Here is a 19,986-nt window from a genome sequence, read left to right on the forward strand (position 1 = left end):
AAGGCTGAGCATCAAATGTGCCTACCCAAAATTGTTAGAGGGCAGATTAAATAGGTTTGGACGGTCACCCTCACATAGTTGGGTTAATGTGAACAGGGATAGACCAGGAGGTCAAGATTGATAGAATTTAGATTGCTAACAGAGATAGCAAACCGAAGGTATTTGGTACTGTTGTTCAGAAGGGAATGCTCGAATGTCGATGTGTTCCCTGCCTTCCTGTTCACGTGCCTAGTCTCGGGCACTTTAAAGATTAACCATCACTCTTATCACATCACTACGCCTACTCTCTTCTATACACCATCACACAACTAGAGCATAGCTATACCTCTGATAAATTCAGCCTTGCTGTTCGCATACGAACACTACCCCATGAACACCTCATCACCCTAATAAAGTGCAGCTATCCAATGACACTACAGCCTCGCTGCTCTCATAAGAGTGCTTCAGGCCTAACACAGCCAAACCCAGTCTGGATGTCCAACCACAAGACTGCAAACACATCCAACTATGATCTTCAACACCACACCCAACGCTAGGATGCAGCTACCATCCAACACTTACACCAGCTGCACACATAACTGGTGCATCCACGCACCCTATGACACCATCTATCTCTACTGACCTGTACTGCGGTTCCCGAGGGCGTTCAACCTACCAGCGCTTTGAGGTCATACCAATGATATATAGAGCGCTATATAAATGCCAAGTAACATAGCATTTCAGTGCTGGACTACCTTTGGGGTGGAACTAGGCAAATCTCTAAAATGGACATCTATTCTAGTCAGTAAGTTACAGGGAGCGAAAATGTGGCTGTAGACCCTCCAGACTAAGAGTGATACCATAGAACAGGTTATTTGGCATGTTTGTCCTAAGTAGAGGGGCTTCCATATTTTTGCAAATGTATATGGCCTACATTTGAATAACGCAATTAAGCCACCCCAGTACCCCCCACATCATATGCAATGTATGGGCAGCATAAAACCATGCACACACACAATGAAAGGCATTACACTATGTGGGTGGAAAGATCCATAACATACCATGGTATACCTGGGAAATGCGTCGTATGAAAAGGTAATGGGAATAACATGCCTAGGTAATTCCAGAATATGCCTTAGTCCTGTCGCCGTACAACGGCTATCCACCAGGTATTGCAATCATATATTCAGGCAAAGCACCATTTGTCATTTACTGCCATGTTCTGTCCAGGTAATCCCATAATATTCCCATTTATGCACACCCATCAATGCATGTGCATTAATGCCAATTAATTCCTAGGAACTCCTATTATTTAAATGTCTAGTTGCTTTCTCTATTGTCAGATATTGCCACTGATACCAAGATACCTGCATTATTAGCAGCTATTAACATGAACACACTTACCACGTCCAGTTGCTGCCCTTAAAAATGCAGCTGCTCCCAATACTGCTCTTTATTGTAATGAAACGTTAGGTAGTCATAGCACGGTTACGTGCTCATGGCCCTGCCAGCAATTGTTGTGAAAATATGAGGCACTCTAATCATTCCTGGGTATTGCAATCAAATCGCCAGATACTCCCACCATTACCAGGCATTGCCATCAAATGCCTAGTACACGAACCAACGGCAGGAATTCCCAGAAACCTCCACCCCGAGGTACTAATCAATGACAAAAACTGCCATCAAAACAGATAGTGAATTGCCATGCTCGAAGTAGAGATAGTGACATCAACTGAGAATTCCCACTAATGGTTTGACATCCTATGCCCAGCGTTCATTTAAGTAAGAATTCTTATTTTGGGGGGCATTCTAGGACATTTTTTAGGTCCCATCAAAATGTTTCTTCGTTCCAAGTCCCCCCCCCCCCCCCTCATACTTAAGGTGTCTAGTATGGTTCACCCATCTAAGACCCAGTGCCATGCTCCTCATTTTTACCCTAGGGTTAGGGTGATTCTATCAAGCTACCGAGTAGGTTGGTGGCAGCTACACTAATAGTTTTGTCTTCACGAGCGGGTGCAAAACATTTTACCGCATTCTTAGCTAAATTTCTCTTTGGTTAGCCTTTGTGGTATCAAGCTTTTTATTTGCAATCCTGTATTTTGTGTTTGAGCTTTTTGTTCAAGATGACCACAAAGGGCCTTTAAAATGGCAGATCTGACCACGTGGGGTCTTTGTGATCCCACAGTAGAAGCCTCCATCTTGGGCCTAACTGGCTAATACATGTTCCCGGGTGCTCTTACTTACTGCGGTTGGGTGGTCTCTCGCTAAGTGCCAGTTCCCGTGGCTTACCCTTTGTCCCAGACCCCTTTAGCGATTGGCAAGGGGCTTTGGCCATTCCCTTTGTACCATTAGCCTTTGTCCTGCCGCCACGTCTTTCTTGCTGCTTTGAGTTGGCAGGTCTGCCAACCTGCAGAAGGAGTGTTCCCACACTTCCTGATGTTTCCAAAGTCTTCACTTGGCTAAATTTGCAGAGTGCAGTGGCTTAGGCATAACCTAGTTTTGTGCCTTCATGTCAAGCCTGGGCATCCAGAAGGCTCCTGCCGACTTCCCAGAAAACTCTTCCAGAGTGGAAAGCTCGACCCCAGCAGATGTGGGAAGTTTACCGCTGCATCCGGCTGTTCCCCCGCAAGAATCTTCCAGCATGGCTGCGAGTCGCTGCTGGTGTCAAAAGGGTTTGTGAGGCTTCACCACCCACCAACTCTTCAGTTTAGCACACCCAAGGGTGCCTTGGTCCCCATACTGGGATAGTTTCCTGCTGTGCTTCCTGTCCATCGAACCGACAGGGGCAGTCTCGGTTACCCAGTCTTTCTCGAAGAGTTGGCCACTTCAAGCTTGAAGGTCAATGTTGTAGGATAACCCTTTATTTCGTTCCTTGGTCATTTGGATCACTATGGGGACCGAATCATGGAAACCAAACCTAAGGAGAGAAGCCCTATACTTGCGGAGCTGTTTCATACTGCTGTAGCAGTTTTTGCTGAACCTGCTGATGCAAGTACCTACCATTGGCTCCTACCGCATTTACCTTAGGCTTATACTGGGGTGTGGGGGAGAAGAGGGCTCTGCTGAATTTTTCCATCTGGTTCGTCCTTGACCTTGGGAACACCATCTTGGGTTCTCCTTGGGCCTTCCCTTGGGTTGCTCACCACAGAATCCACACATCTGTTGGGTATAACTGACTTACCTACACTAAAGTGGATGACCCATTGACTTTCCTCCCATTATTCCCTATGGTACCCTGAACCTATTCTGGAACTCTGTAAAACTGACGCTGGGATACTCTCCTGTCCATGACATTTCTTTTTTCCCTGGATCAACAAGGTGTTGACAGTGAGCTGGTATATACCTCCGATTTCTTATCAATGTTTAAAGCCATACTCTGCATTTCTCCAATGGGACTGTAATTTTAACGTTGTGGCTAATCTTGGTTACACCAACATTTTTCCCCTCATATATACGATGAAGGTGTTCTATCATTTTTCAAAGCCCTTGGTCTGAAATTGTTCCCTACCCTTCGTTTTATTAGCATGTGTGAATGTTCATTCATTTTTAGGTGCCCTAGGGCAATCCAAATGAACGTGGAGTATTGTCATAGGCCTTAAGGATTACCACCATATTTTTCCTCACTGGTAAAATTGCCAGTTTCCCTTTTTCTCCCATCCCTTATGTGTTCAATGTGGACCACCTGGTCTGGGACCTTTCCGTCCATACCCGGGGTGTGTCCAGGCCTACAGGTCTGGGAACTGTACTTACTGGTTAGGTTTTGTGGTTGACTGCTTACTCCGACTCCCCTGTTAACTTATGTTGGGTGCCTGCCCATGATGTGGGCCCACAGCCAGTGGAGTTATCAGAGTACTTTATAGGCATTACTGTTTTTTTAGAATACGCATTTTTTTTTTTTTACTCTGTGCATTATTCCCGCTTTATTTTATTTTACCAGTTATATGTGCATCTTAAAGTATATATTTTTCAGTATATCTATTTTCTCGGTATGTGTGTGTTGGGTTTTTACGCGGGTCCCGTAAACCGCCTGGTACAAAGTCACACGGGAGCCGGGATACAGTTATTCCGTGCCTTTACAGGAACTGCCTCCCCCAACCTTTTCCCCGCCCCCTCCCTAGCCCAACGTCACTTCCCCTTGTCAGGGGAGCTAAGACCGCAACGGCGGTCTGCCCACACAACGATGTGAGCGGGCTGCAGAGCCCTAACCAACGACCCGACAGTGTGGACTTTGTGTCAGCACACTACCCAAGTGTGAAGCCTCATCACTCTGTCCACATTACCTACTCGAGAGGCTCGGCTTCCCTTTCTTTTCATGTACGTTAACCTCCCACTACGGTTTAGTGGCTCTCCACTGGGGACGATGCAAACACTGCTTTGGCACTCATACTAAACTTCACACATTACAGGGTATGGGCAAACTCCAAGGTACTTAAAACCTTACAATAGGGAGGGTGTGGCTACTCTCAACAGAACCTTGGATGTAGTTTATCAAAGAGAGAGGCAAGAAACCTCTTAACAAACAAGGAGGGGGGAAATAGATCTATGAAAAGGCCTGCCCTGGGAACTCTGGACATGGTTCCCATTGGGCCATCCTCGACACAGACCCAGACCCAGGTGGGGCCTTTGCATTTCTTCGTGGCCGCCCCTAGGTATGACGTAGGCTCATTGTGTACCCCATATGTGCAACACACAGGTTCTGCTCACTCAAAGGTCTTCTCAGTGTGCTCTGGAAGGCGTGCTCAAATGGCCCATGGCCCAATTGTGACTGAGCTTTAGAGGTTAGTGGAAAATGTTTGGTAAAGCATTCCACTTATCTGCGCAAGCAGGTGTGCAAGAGAAGTGGTTAAAGGATTGTACTTCGACTGACAGTAGGAGGTTGCCAGTCAAGCAAAAAGCACACCAACGCACTTGCGCTCACTGCAAAGCAACAGAGGCAGTCTTTCAAATGCTTATATATGCCAGTCAGTGGGGAAAATGGAGTGAGACTGCCAGGAATTTGTGAAGTGTTGCATGGAAGAAAACAGCATATGAACAGAGGGCTTAACGGAGACACCTCCTGCTTTTTCCAAGACTGCTTTTTGACTACCCACATAAAGCTTTTTTTCTTTCAGTACTGTCAGTCCATGTGCTGGACCCAGATATGGCCTCCCAAATCGACAAGGCTCAACAGAAAGATGATCAACTACCACACTCCAATCATGTTATGTTCCGACAGGAGTCGCATGCAGTAATAAATCAATACAACAGATCAAATGACGCAGATACAATAATACACGGGAGCCGGCCAAGTAGCTTCTTATCTCTTTAATCATCGGCGCGAAACTGGCGCCTGAGGCGGTGACCCCGCCTCTTCCTGCCTACCGTAGGGCGCGGCCCACAACAAAAGAATAGAAATGGGACTTAGCTCCCATTCAAACAGGGTCATTAACATGGATGAGGACACAACATCTCCCCCTCACTTAAGAGAGAACTTAGTTCATTTCTTCTATCCACCTAGTTGGTCTGCGTACTGTCCATTTGGAGGGGCTTCGCCTCAGTGACACTGATCTGTCCAACTGGGTGTCGCTGTCGCCGGCATCCTGATGTTCCACTCTATATTCAGATTCTGGATTCGAGGGTTCTTCCGTGACTGTGGTGGTTGAGGTTTCACAAGGTGAATTTCCTTCGAATACTTTGAAGAACGAGGAGTTCCTCGTGACGGTTCTGTGTGGGCTTGCTGCCGTTATCATGGACCCGCTGGTGTGGATGACCGTCAGTTCGGGTCTGAATGCAGGAGTGCTCTTGGTGTTTTGGTCCTGTCGTACCAGTACCACATCTCCTACTTGAATCGGTGACCCCCGCCTCTTCCTGCCTACCGTGGGGTGCGGCCCTCAACAAAATAACAACAATAGAAATGGGACTTAGCTCCCATTCAAACAGGGTCATTAACATGGATGAGGACACAATAAATCAGAAAACAGATACGCCAACGACCACTCCGGGAATAAATCAATCTTGATGCTTTGCGGATCAGGATCAGATGGATGATGGGGGCCCTTGTAAGTCGGATGCAATGGATATGGGAGAGTGTTGAGGAATGCTTGACAAAACCCCAAAAATGAGAAGACGTGTTCTATTACGTTTGCTTACACTGGGATCTAGGACTGTTCCAGGTGTCATACAGTTTTATTTACAATACGTTATGTTTGAGCTGCTCTTTCAACTAGAGTATTGCAAAGTGCTCTTCTGCTCTCTCGTCAGGTCTCCACCACATCAAATGAGTACAAAAAATAAAAAAAGTTGGTCTAGCCCAGGCTCTTGAAACGGGTCTTTGCATTTAGCCCCCAAAGTCATATGTGTTCTTGCATTCCACAATGTGTGTAAAAGAGGGGTCTAATTAGCCAAGAGGGGAGGAGGGGAGTTTTATTTACAGTATGCAGACTGGATGCAAAACAAGACGCAAAGAACATGCTGGGTGACACACAGAGCATGGTTGCAGGGCCTCATGGCTCCATGTTTGGAGAATGTTGCCCACTCCTAACTCACCTGCCCCTCCTTTAGACCACACCCAGCACAATTTGGCCACGCCCATTTCCAGCAGCGCTCCCACCCTCGATTTAGTATCCTACTTAAAAGCACTGCATATACATAAAAAGTAACTTTAAATGGTACACCGTTCCAATTAATGAACATCAAGCTGCTCAGAGTATTTTACAGTCGTCATTTGTGTTGCTTCACTGCCGATGTTAATGCAATTTGCTCGTCCTTTTTGCCACTCAATATAGAAATGGATTAATGTTGCAGAGATTTATAACCCCATCTAGTCTCAACGTTGTTTCGGTCGATAGCCCTTCCTTAGTTGCACTCTGTATTTCTCCAACCATGCCAAGAATCCAGATGTTTTTCAACTATTCTAAAAAGTCAAATGGCTGTTCTTTTGGATTGGATTTAAGAATATTCATATTAAGGACCGAATAAAAAGTAATGACCAACTACGGCCATAAGACATTCGTGCAATACTGTTGCAGAATCCAAAGCCTGGACTAAAAGTATGATGCACAAAAACACTGAACTGGCACAACTATTCCAACGCTCCTTTACTTGAGAAGCCAGTGCCTGTACGTGAGCGCTGGTCATTGGGCCGGCTCTTGCCGGATCCGAGATCCGGCACCATATGTGTAGGCCAGAGTAAGCCCCCAAACCCATGCTCTGCGCTGGGTTACAAAGAGTCTAATCAGCCCCATGGCGCAAGTATTTTTGTTATTTTGTACTCTGCCCTCGGGTGCTTTAATTTTCATTGTGCACCCGTTTCCTTTGTGTCTCTGGTGTTTATTCTTAGTTGGTTATACTTATTTGTATAACCAACTAAGAATAAACATCAGAGAGACACACGGAGCCAGCACACATTCAAATCTGACCCCTATAAAATGCAACACATCAGAAACGTTAGATATTATGTGATGTGCAGCATTTTTTAGAGGCCAGATTTTAATGTGTGCTTACTCCAGTAACCCTCTGTAATTTATCTTGTTTTGGTTCGTGCACGGAGTAAAAGTGTGGTTTGTGAGTGATGCTGTGAGCAAATGTTATGTGTCTGCATACTGGCTTCCAGGGTTGGACTGGGGCATAACATTGTCTCTGCTCCAATGCAAAAGTGGCCCACAGTTGCACATGGCCATTCATTCTTTTTTTGTGCCAGAATGTTTGATAATGCTATTTCAAACTATTATTTTGGGCATTGCCTTTGATCGGAGGTCAACTGCCAGCTCCGCCCACAATAAGCCCCGCCTCCCACCCCGAACCACCACCCCGCCCCCCTCCATACCCGACCAGGCCCTTGTGGGATCCCCCACTGTAGGTGGGCTCCCAAACCACATACAGCAGCACGCATTAAGATTCATGAGCATCTGAGTTATGACCGGCGTTCTACAGAAGCTCCACGCACACATACACGCGCACACACACACACGCACACACACACACACACACACACACAATGGCGTCGCTAAACTTTAGAAGGGCATACACGTTTGGGTCGCTACATACCGTAGAGGGGAGAGGAGGGGACAGCTACCGAACAGGTGTGACCGTGGGGGGCGGGGGTAGGAGGATGCCCAGAAGGCGGAAGACAAGGTGGGCGGTGCTTCCGAAAGGAGAGGACGACCAAAGGCGCCGTACAATAGACAAAAAGGTACATTGCAGTGACATTTCCCATTCACCTGGACTCGCCTCTCCAACTACACGCACGCGCTGTCAACTAAAAAAATCCTGCCAAGTCTCCTCAACTGGTCATAACTGGGGATAGGAGTTCAAGGTTTACACAGGTTTAATTCAATCCAATAAAGTCTTACAGAGCATGATCTCACTGCCGAAAACCAAGCTGGTGTTCCGAAATAACGAATATAAAAAACATTTATATATTTGCATAATATTTCATTTTTTACAGGCGTTAAAAAATAAAAGATTCGTACCTTTTTGATGTTAGGTTTGGCTTGCGTCTCAACTGGGTCTAGCTTCAGTGACATTACCGTCTGAGATAAAGTACAAGGTATACATACCAACACGCCCGCGACGAAGGTGGCCGCCATACTAGAATGCTCACTAAGAATGAGATATCACATAAAGGAACTCGAAAAGGCGAGGGAGGCAAGTCTGGTTTAACAGACCATGCCAAAATAAAAACGCATTGGCAATGCCAACAATTTTGGCTTTCGACCTAGAGAGCGGCATTTCCCAGGCACTGCCATCATTATACCAACTGGACATTAATGGTAGCAGCAGCAAGACAGTGGAAATAACTGGGCATATAAATAGCAGTGTCTATCAAATGCCTACCTAATATACACGCACAAAGACAAAACGATATGCTTTGCCAATGTTTGCTGTTGACATAACTTCAGTGAAGGACAAATGCTGCTTTTAAATCAAGTGGTTTGCACCATACTTGGTTAGGAGATTAAAAATAAATAAATAAGTATAATGTGATGTTAGTTCTGAAGAACTTTCCACATCAACAAAATTACCACAATTTTATACATTCAACGTCTTGTCCATAATAACAGTAAATATACAAACACACTAATCAATAACTATTAGGCAAGATTGTATGTAGTACCCTTTGGGGTGCACTATAATAATCCTGACCTCCTGACAATAGGGACCCAACCTTTGCTATAAGTGAACTACACAGGTTGGAGGTGTGGTGAGTAGCCAGGCTCATCTCAAGAGGGGTCAATGTGAGCAGTAATGTTGTGACACAGGGTTTCCAGTAACAGTTATTTAAATAAAAACTTACACTCAAGGTTTCTTGATAAAAACAATTATTAATTTATTTCAGTCAGTTATATAAGCCTGCTTCAGAAGGGAGTAATATATGTAACACTAAAAATAAACTTAAAAACACACAGTTTCTCTAAATCATACGATACCCACTGGGGATGGCACACAGACACTTCCTACACCCTCAGGTGACTTAAATAGCTAGGACACTGTGGACATCGATTTATCACTGGTACATTTAGAGCAATACTGAGTTTGGTGGAAAAGATTAGATAGAGGAATACAACAAAGATTAACAAATAATTCATAAACTGGTAAGTACTTTGAAACCTTCCAATGTTCAGTAAAATAACCCTTTCCTGTGGAAAAGATAAAGCACAGAGTCAAAAGGTAAAGAACAGTAACTCAGGGAGCCAGGACAGCCAATGTTAATTGCACAATGTCTAGGGGAGCTGAAGATCTTCTTTGCAGGTAGGTAACAGTCTTGCACAATGTTTTTAGAAAGGTTTGTTGAAAATAGAACACTTGAAGGGCCACAAGCTGGGAGGCTTGTGAGGGGCAAAGCTATAGCAACTCTGCAAGGTAACCAAGGACGGTCTCAACTGAGAGCAAGCAAGGCTACACAACAAGAGGTAAGTTCTTAGACTTACAGTACCTCTGGTTAGGAGACATGGTTCCAGCTGGCTTCTGTTCCTGTACAGCTCTACAGATCCTGTTGTTCCACAGCCGCAGTCATGGGGACAAGAGGGAGGACGGCTGGGGACTCCTGCTCTGCAGTGGGAAGGTCAGTGGCAGCAATGGGCAAACTTCGATTCAGCGGTCCTTCAGTATTTCAGCTCCTCGCGTCTTACAGCAAATAGCAACACCGCAGTTCTCGGATACCACTCTGAACTTTCCACACATCTGGGGTCCAGCACTCTGTTGAGGTGGCTCAGGCTTGGTCAGTCCTGCTTCAAGGAAGTCCAGAGGAACTTCCAGGCGCTCGGGTCTGACTTAAAAGCAACACACACAATATGGTGTTACTCTCCGTGGCACTTTGGTTCCAGCAGCAGAAGTACAGCCTGCTCTGAGAGGATATCCAGACAGGCTTACTTTGGAGTCGATTGGTCCCACCAACTCAAGAGGAGAAGTCGTCCTTGCAGAGCTTCTCTAGTCGATGAGAATTCTGAGCTTCAGCACAGCAGCAGGGCTTCACTGTGCAAACCAACGGTCCAGGAGTTGCAGTATCAGTCTCTTCCAAGTTCTTCTTCGGATTCCTTCATCCAGTGGTCGACTCTGCCTTCCAAGCCAAAAAGCCTCAACTTTTATGCAGGTTTCTCCCATTCATTCCAGCCTAGCTGTCAATCACAATCATACTGGCTGTCCTTGCTGGACAGCCAGCCGGCCAATCACCTTTGGGTGCATTCCTGTAACCAAGAGGATTAAGCACAGGGAGTTTCAGGCACCTCCCTCACTTCCTGCCCCTGCCAGACATACTGGAGCCAGAGGCAGGCTTCACTTGTGAATCCCGCCAAAGACAAAAACCAACAATGGGACCAAACCTGGTTCGGCACGCATAGTAAATCTCAAGAAGGACCTTTCCAACAAGAAATGGTGAAAAAAGACGACTGGGATCATTTTGACAAAATGGGCACCCATGGGTTCTTTACTGCAGCTGCGAACGCAGCCCGCGGTAAAAACACACAATGGTAGTAAAAAGTAAACCACTGCCACCAGCCACTAATTGTAGAAAGGGCAACGAAAATTTTACATGAGAAACTAGACAAAGCGGATACTAAGTAACCCCTCCAGCATCCTACGGTAAGATAGTGTGTGCTGGGTCTAGAAAGTTACAAAATGTAACTAAAGTCAATTTCACTTCACTGCTCTTGCAAACAGTAGTTTCAGCAAGAGAAGGTATTTAAACCTTTGGGAAATCTAAGAGACTTCCCTGTGCCACTGCACTGAAGGTGCTGTGTGACAATGTAAAGATGATGCCTATGGAGTTTGTCAGACTCCAAAGTTAAAAGAAACACAGAGTCCAAATCACAATAAAAATACATGAGAGGGTGAGAAAAAGGGCTCACTCTCTCCAGGTTAGAAATTAAAAGTCCTTAAGTCCAGCAAAGGAGCTGGGGCTCTCTAAGGTAGAAGAGAATTAGCACATTTCTGAGAATTCTCCCTAACAATAACTAAAATCTAAACTTTCATACGATACATATGTTATACAATAGAACAAAATTTAGCATCAACCACCTTCCATATACCATATAAGGCTAATGTAAGAGATATATTCCCAGAATTAAGGCAATAAAGCCAGAATTCATATTCCCGTATAGAGGCTTCATTATACACAAACCATGCCCAAACTCCAGGCCAAGGCACTTTTACGTCAGTACCACATTGACTGATCCAGTAAAGGCCTTCTTCTTTGGCTCTTATTGCCATAACACACAGATTTAGTTTTTTCCACATCAGATTAGCAGCCTTCGCATACCTGCCTAATGGTGGTCTAACAAAACGATGTCAGTTATTAACCAGATCCAAGAAAGCAGGCAGATCAACAATCTATAGGTTGAAGAGGAGCGGGTCTAGCACCAGTCTCTGCTTGACTCCTATATTAGTGGGGACAGGGGCAGTGCCCGTCCCGCCACTCTCCAGCTGCGCGCACACACACACACAGAGAGATTGATTTGTGCAATTGCATGATGGCCTCGAGTAATGTAAGGAGCTCATGGTGGCAACAGTAAAGACAGACAAGTGATCATAGTTCAAGGATGTTTATTAAACTGAATTTGGGTGAGCGGCATCATAGCAGGGAAGAAGATAACCTTCATGAACTCCTACGCACCCAATGTGGACGGCCCCAACAATTTTGGCTGGGTACTATCTCATCTCTCCACCCAAGACCCGTCCACAATAACATGGAGACGTGATATGAACACGGTCCTCGACCCGATCAGAGATAGATCACAAACCGTACCACAACCCAAATCTAAAGCCAGCCTTCAAATTGTGGAACTATGCAGAGCGTTTGATCTAAAGGACGCATGGAGAGCAGCTAACGGAGAACTGCAAGACTACACATTCCACTCGGCGGTGCACAACACGAGTTCTAGAATCGACTACCTATTCACCTCAGTCAATGGTCCACTGAAGAGCGGTCCATGTCACATCCTTCCAAGGACTCTCTCCGACCACTCCCCAATAACCCTCAACCTCAACTCCTGCCACCCTAGATCCATGCTACAACGCTGGCGCTTCAAAACCAGCTCCATGCAAGACGAAATATTCGCTACCGAACTGAGAGAAGAGATTAACACATTCTTAGAGGCCAACATAGGCTCAGTCCCCTCTGCCAGCACCATCTGGGAAACACTAAGTGCTTCACAAGGGAAGTCTGCCAAGCCAAGGAAAACGGCATCCTCAAACTCGGGAGCTGGCAACCAGTGAAGATCTCCTTAAAAACCTTGAGCGCCAATCCGTGAGTTTAGACGACCCGAAGATAAAGGCCGCCCTGAGAGAGGAACTGCAGAAATTCAACACCACGGCAGAAAGAGAAATAAAATTCCTGAACCGCGGCAGCCAAATCAGACAGTACGGCGAGGGACAAAAACCCAGTGCCCTTCTAGCAAATTTAATAAAAGCCGACCGCAAGCTGACTCCAATCGAAGGTATTCGCAGCACGCACGGAGTGCCAATACACACAAACGAAGGAATGGCGGAGGAATTTAAAAACTCTTCTACCAAGTCCTCTACAGTACCAAACACAATGGAAACTCAAACACTCCGCTAGAGTACCTTGAAGACACGGAGCTATATTGGGTCGAAAGTCCTCTACGAGAGCCACTCAACTAGTCACGCAGGAAGAGATCATCGAGGCCATTAAGACTCTTCCAAACTCCAAAGCCCCCGGCCCAGACAGCCTATCTGGGGAATTCTATAAAGCATTTGAAAGTACCCTAGCCCCTCTCCTGGCAGCAGTATACGAGGAAGCTCTGGAAAAGGGAGCCCTCCCCCAGTCCACCTGCGAAGCCAATGTTGTCCTCTTGCATAAACACGACAAGCCTTCAGAGGAATGCGCATCCTACCGTCCCATTTCCCTACTCAACCTCGACAATAAAATACTAGCGAAAGTACTCACGAACCGGTTGATGCCACCGATGCCTGCCCTGGTACTCGCAGACCAGGCATGGTTCATACCCGGCCTCAACACAACCTTTGGAATCAGGAGGCTATTCGGCGTCATGGAGGCATTAGACCCATCCCAGCAAGCAATCGCAGTCCTACTCGACGCTGAGAAAGCATTCGATTCAGTTGAGTGGCCATTCCTGTTCACAGTACTCACCAGGATGGGACTAGGAGCATGCTTCATTAAACTGGTATCCCTCCTATATACCAAACCACAAGCCAACATCATAGCGGGATCAGCAAAGTCAGCTACCATCGACTTGCAACATGGTACCAGGCAAGGCTGCCCTTTATTGGCTTTATTATTTGCCCTGGTAATGGAACCACTTGTCTCTAACCTTCGGGAACAACGACAACACAGGGGACTCATCATAGGGCCACATAAAGTCATCATCTCCCTGTACGCAGACAACGTCGGGTTGTTCATACGCGACCCCGCAGACAACCTGAACCCGGTCATGAGAGAGGTGATCAAATTTGGAGCAGCCTCCGGGCTGAAAATCAACCAGTCAAAATCCATAGTGTTCCCCCTGACCCCAGCGACTAAGCCATTTGCGGACGACTTCCACCTTACGTGGAAAGCATCCAAAGTTCGGTACCTGGGAATACAAATGTCACCAAATCATCAGGAAGCATTCCACGACAACTCCGAGGAAGCCGCCAAGTCATTGCACAAGAAAGTGGCTCGTTGGAAGACTCTGCCTCTAACCCTCTGGGGAAGAGCCTCCCTAGTTAAGATGGTGATCCTACCGAAGCTTCTATACTTATTTACCAACATTCCCATATTACTACCACAACCCTTCCTGAAGAGATTGAAAAGCATGGTCCTCGATCTATTATGGGCGGGCAAACCGGCCAGAGTGGCGCAGTCAACACTAACTCTCCCAGTGACAACCGGAGGTCTAGCCCTTCCGGACCTAGAGAAATACTTCTGGGCGGCTCAGGCACAATTCCTCAGCCACTGGTACTCGACACAGACATTCAGACCTCACGTGCAGGTGGAACGGGCCCTGGCAACGCTCAACCTACTGGCCGTGGTCATCTTTGGCCGGATCCCAGTCCCCAACACCACCATGAATGTAGTACTATCGACATACAAAATCTGGAAGAAACTCGCTCAAAAATATGGAGGTACAAACGAGGTATTCACCCCACCTCCCCGTCAAGTTCATACCAGGAATTCCGCTGACATCAGAAAGGGTTTTCCATCAATGGCTGGAAAAGCTTCATATGAACACCTTGGGAGACCTCTTCACCGAGGACAGCTTCCTAACTCCAGAGCAGGCGAAATTGAGAGGCGGCACCACCGCGCTCGACACTTTCCTTTATTTCAGAACCCGCTACACATTTCAAGCACTCCTACCCAACTTCCCACGTCAACCTCCGACCTGGCAACTTCTACACAGCGTAATACAAACGCTGGGAGAAAGAAGGCTGGTCTCACAAATATACAGAACCATCATCACTGACGCGGCCTCCGACAACTCCTGAGCCAGAACCAGATGGGAAAAGTCGCTAAGTATATCCATCTCAGAAGAAGACTGGTCTTTCATCCTAAAACAAACGCAAAAAATTGCACTCAGTACACGCCTCAAATTAATCCATTTCAACATCCTTCACCAAACCTATCATACACCAGCAAAGGCGAACAAACACCACCCTGAATCACCCTCAAGATGCGAAAGATGTGGGACAGCGTCAGCCGACTTTGTCCACCTCGCATGGGACTGTCCCAAACGGACTTAGTTCTGGAACCAGGTCCTATCATTCGAGAAGCCGTTCAACCCGCCCACACAGCGGCCCTACTGGGAATGACAAGAAGGCTATCGGCACCAATAAGTAAACTGGCAGGTCTACTGTTAACACTTGCCCGTAGGAGAGTCGCCATGGCCTGGAGCCGAGGCCCTCTCCGCACAGTCTCCTCTTGGCGTAAAGACATCCTTTACTGCCAGGATGTCGAAACAGACTACATCAAACTATTACCTCTCCACTCCCGTACACCAGACATCTGGGGCCCGCTGATCCTGTTCCCGAAGAAGCCCCGGCCTCCCCAGCTAGCACTCAAACAATGACCGTGCTTTCGCTAACAACATAACCCAGCACCCCACATCACTCTTGAGATGAGGAACTGGTTCGATGCAAAGTATACCAGCGAAGAAATTGAACTCTATGGCATAGGAGGGGGGTGTGGAGCAGGGGGAGGGGGGAGGAATGGGAATGGTGCAAAGTTAATTCCACCCTAATGCGGGTGAGAAGTTGTATGGTGTTAAAAAAAACAAAAGAAAAAACGGAATTTGCAGGTTGGAAAAATGCCAAATCTAAACCTAAAGCTAAAATGGAAGCAAGCTACGACCATCAAATGAAAATTAAGGCAGTCCTAGTGGCGCCTTGTCAAATAAAAATGGCTTAGACTAAAAAAAAAATAAAAAAAAAAAAAAAAAACGATTGCCAATCCTTACAACCAAATACCAAAAAGAGTGTGGGCTAGGATTCACAAGAAAGAAAGAAGTGTTCACAAATGATAAGTCAGGATCCGGTAGTCAGGGTCTCCCTTCCCCATGTTTTGAAAATGGGACAAGGTGGGACTTGGAGCACAGCACACACTCAAGCTTTCCCAGCACAAGACTACAGTTCCAATCTCAGGTATCAGTACCTTCAGTGATTAAGTCTCTTTTCTACAAAAAGTCTCTTGCCTCCAAGGGTCGCGTTAAAAAATAATAAAAACAAAGTTATTTTCTACCTGCATGTTGGTGGATGCCTTTTCACCCCTAGATCCCCCTCTTCTGGGCGCAGACCCCTCTTGTACATCAGCCTCCCTCTGTGGGGTTCACAAAGGCTTTTCTTTTATTTACAAGTCTTAATGTCTTTTTAAACAGTTGACTGTGGACATCCCTCTGCCGGGTTTAAGCCTTGTCAACACACTGTACATTGGGACTTCAGACTTAGCCCCCTGTTCATCGGCATCCCTCCGTCGGGGTTTACTCTTGCCAACTTTTGCAATTCACAAAATGTAGGATTCACTTCCCTTAACTGCACCTACACTTGCCGGTCAAAGGCATTCGACTGTACAGAGTCCTTGAGTGATTACACACACACACATACGTGTCCCCAAAAACCTATTTCCTGCTCCTAACTAGTTAAGTACACCTTATTACATATACCAGCTAAACATGAACACACACGGAGCAATATGCTTTCAAGCGGAATGAAACAAACAATGGGAAACATCCCAAAATGGAAGGACAAAATGCATGGACCTTTGGGCAAGCATAAACAGTACATAAAGACACAAAAATGAACACTCTGTACGCAGCACTAGTTTGCCGCACTAGCGCGGTATTCCCAAAACCTGGCACGCGGTTTCTAGGCGCATATTCTCTGTGCCCAGGATTGCTTGACTTTTCTAACACCAATCCCATGCACTTTACCACCATAAGTCTGCATTTCACAATGTTCCAAAAATTTCCAGCACAACACGTGTAACCATAAATAAACCCATGCTTTGTAAATGCAGTAACTCGCTTCCCAAATTCTTTAGCAGGAATTCTCACAAGCAGATCACATACAACTTCATATGCCCGTTCCGGCTTTGTACTTATCTTTAGCCCGGGAGCCCCATGAGACTGCCCGGACGAAGAAGGTGCAGTGAAAATAAGACCTGACAGCGTTCACTCCTTCGACCTGCGTGGCTCCGATCTGCAATCCATCCAACTGCCACGGTGGGTAGCGAACAACAAAACCTCCTTCGACCTCCTTGCACACAAAATAAGCCGCACCTGCAGTGCGCCATTGCCGGCTGATAAGCTGTTCCTAATTTTCAGCTGGCAACGCGCGCAGAATGAAGGAACTACCTAAGCATTCAGGGGCTGCTGGGAAATGTAGTCTTTGCCTCACGTAGCTCCAATACTGCTTCACCGCACAAACTAACACCCCACGCCTACCTCAGCCCTTATTCCTGACACAATATGTAACCCCTTTGTAACATGTGCCAGGTTGCTGTAAAAAGAAGCAGGCCATAACTAAAACCGGTTGGTGCGACCATGAATGCTCTGGCGCAAAACAGTCGCTGCTGGATAGCATAGCCACTGGACCACCAGTAGACAAAGAAGGTTTGCATTCCTGTAGATCAAAATATAAAAAAATAACACTTAGGAATGGCAGTGTTTAACAAAAGTTTGCGAACGGGGAAACATCATTACCTTTTGGAAATTGGTTATTGAACTTAAGTAAATGGAGCCACTGACTTCAGAAGTGGCAACACACTAAACAAATGGTGCAACCATTTCTCAAGCCTTTATACCAGGGAAGAGTTTTTGAGCACATTGGAACCAATGCCAACATAGTTTAGTCATGGAAAGCTGCCGGGGGATGAGGAGGGGGGATGCCCTGTACTTAACACTAGATGAAATCGTTTCTGCTATTAGTGCTCTAAAATGGGTGAAAGCCTTGCGGCCCGACTGCTTACCTGGCGACATCCTTAAGGATGAGACCTTGGTTTGGGCTCCCATCCTTGGAAATTGTTTACGGCATGTATTAACCTCGAGACTGTTCCCATTTCTCTGCAACATGCCATAATAGTGCCAATATATAAAAAAGGTGGGAGGGAGCAGCCCACAAATTACCAGCCAATATCCCTGCTGGATTCTACAGGAACAATTTTTGCCAGGGTAATCTTACAAGATATTCAATCGAGGGTTAATGAGCATGATATAATCTGCCAAATTCAGGCAGGGTTCCAGAAAGTTAAAGGAACTGTGGATCAGAGTTTCCGACGGTTCGCATTGGTGCAAAAGTATAGCATCCTGAGGAAGATTGATTTATATGCGGTTTTCGTGAACCTCAATATGGTCGTTGATGGGAGTCCCACAGGACTTACTTTGGCAGATCTTAGACAGTAGGAATTGTAAGGGAGGCATGGTATCAACTAAGACAGACTCAAGTGACCACAGTTCAAGGGTGTTTATTGAACTTCAAAAAGGGTTTACAAAACACCCATCTAATCCTAAACCTACAGATGGGAGCAAGCTACGATCATCAAATAATAACGCAGTCCTCATGTCTTGTCAAAATAAAAGGGCCTATACTAATAACCCAATTGCCAATCCTTACCTCTAAATACAAATAATGAACGTTACGAAAAAAAAAAAAGTGTCCCCAAAATTATATTTCAGAATGTTCAGGCTGTTCGCCTCCCCTTGCCCACATTTTCAGCATGGGTCTAGGCAGTACACTCGAGCTTAGCACAGTCTCTGGCTTATCTAGCACTAGGATACAGTTCAATCATTAGCCTCGGGACCTTCCGTACCCAAGTCTCTTTGCCTTTCAAAGTCTCTTAATTCAGAGGGCATGATGCGACAAACAATATATGTTATTTTCCTCTTTCAGATTATCACAAGTACTCAGGTTCTTAGGCGATTCGCTATTCACCTCGGATCCCCCTCAGCCGGGCTCCGATCCTTTCACCACAATGTTTGTACATTATTTATGCATCTAATTCCGCATGTCAGCCTCAGATCTCGGATTCCTCTTGGAAGTGCTCAGATTCATTTTAACACAATGTTTATAACTTTACACAAATTAGCTTTAACCAAAAGCTTTTAGCTGATCTCTCTCTGCCGGGCCAGGACCAACTTCCTATAGGATTTTATCAACTATCGAAGATTCTTTAATGTGCACAGGGCTTTTGCTTGGCCCTTGGAGGACAACTTTGATTTCACAATTCTTTATCGCTCTTCACATGTGCCACCTTTTAGCTGGATACCTAACAGACTTTCGAATGAGCACCCACGTGGTGACAGACCACTCCGTCTACGGTATCGTATCTTGGCTTCAAAGTTCAAACACTCATCTGATGATTAATTGTGTTTGCGTCGCTTGCCACATACACTTCATACACTGTTCTCTTCAGTTTTCATTATAAAATGTTGCTGCTGGCAACCTTGGCTTCAACACAGACCAGTCGGATATCAGTCTCCCCAACTCACCGGCTGTGCTGAATTCACTGGTGCTGCTTTGTTGTAGGAGCCAAGGACAGTACCACAGCAGCAAACTATTCTCCCCGCCTCGACTATTGACACAGGAGAGCCCCAGGTACCTATGACACATAATGCAGCGTTCTTCAGCCTCGATTCCTGGTCTTATGTTTCCTATTCTCGAAGGTTCATGAATATACGATCCTTCAGTGAAAAGGTCACGGGCACTTCCCACCTTGCAATCCTCTTCAGTTTTTTGCGTCTTTTGCCTTGTATTAAACTGCCATCTTGGAACTGCTGCTTCGTGTGCTTTGCCTTGCCCAGAGTGTGCTTTGGTGCTCCGCCTTTTATCCGTGTGGGGAAGTGTGAAGAAAGTCAGGTGTGTGTGTAATGGTCAGTGATTGCCTGACCATTGTATTGGGACATGTAAGGTATACAGCTTGGGTGTTAGGCCATTTTCTCTCACAGTGAGCTGTCCATGAGGCAGTGCTCGTGTTGGAAAGGAGGGCGGGGGTTGAGTTCCTAAGTATCCTACCTGGTAGGACGGGCTAAAGGTGTTACAGGAAAGGGTATACCGCGTTTCGCCATCCGGTGTCCCACTTCCACT

The 19,986-nt window shown here is 46.1% G+C and overlaps 1 protein-coding gene across 4 annotated transcripts in view; it reads right to left on the minus strand.

Annotated features, from left to right (window-relative positions):
• The window catches only part of FRRS1 (ferric chelate reductase 1), a 730,440-nt gene that overhangs the window by 675,351 nt on the left and 35,103 nt on the right, over positions 1–19,986 (minus strand). Inside the window, exon 1 of one of the 4 annotated variants that reach the window (XM_069641540.1) lies at positions 8,005–8,133. The exons of 2 other annotated variants lie outside the window; for them this stretch is intronic. Coding sequence is in view for 1 of the 2 variants with exons in the window: in XM_069641538.1 (XP_069497639.1) it covers positions 8,430–8,483 (54 nt within the window). In the remaining variant the exon portion in view is untranslated. Of the gene's footprint in view, positions 1–8,004; positions 8,134–8,429; positions 8,537–19,986 lie in introns of those variants that run through there. One more of the 4 variants, XM_069641538.1, reaches the window with a different exon arrangement.

The sequence above is a fragment of the Ambystoma mexicanum genome, chromosome 1q (genome assembly GCF_040938575.1).
Source record: "Ambystoma mexicanum isolate Mex_15411 chromosome 1q, UKY_AmexF1_1, whole genome shotgun sequence".
Taxonomy (NCBI): Eukaryota; Metazoa; Chordata; class Amphibia; order Caudata; family Ambystomatidae; genus Ambystoma; species Ambystoma mexicanum.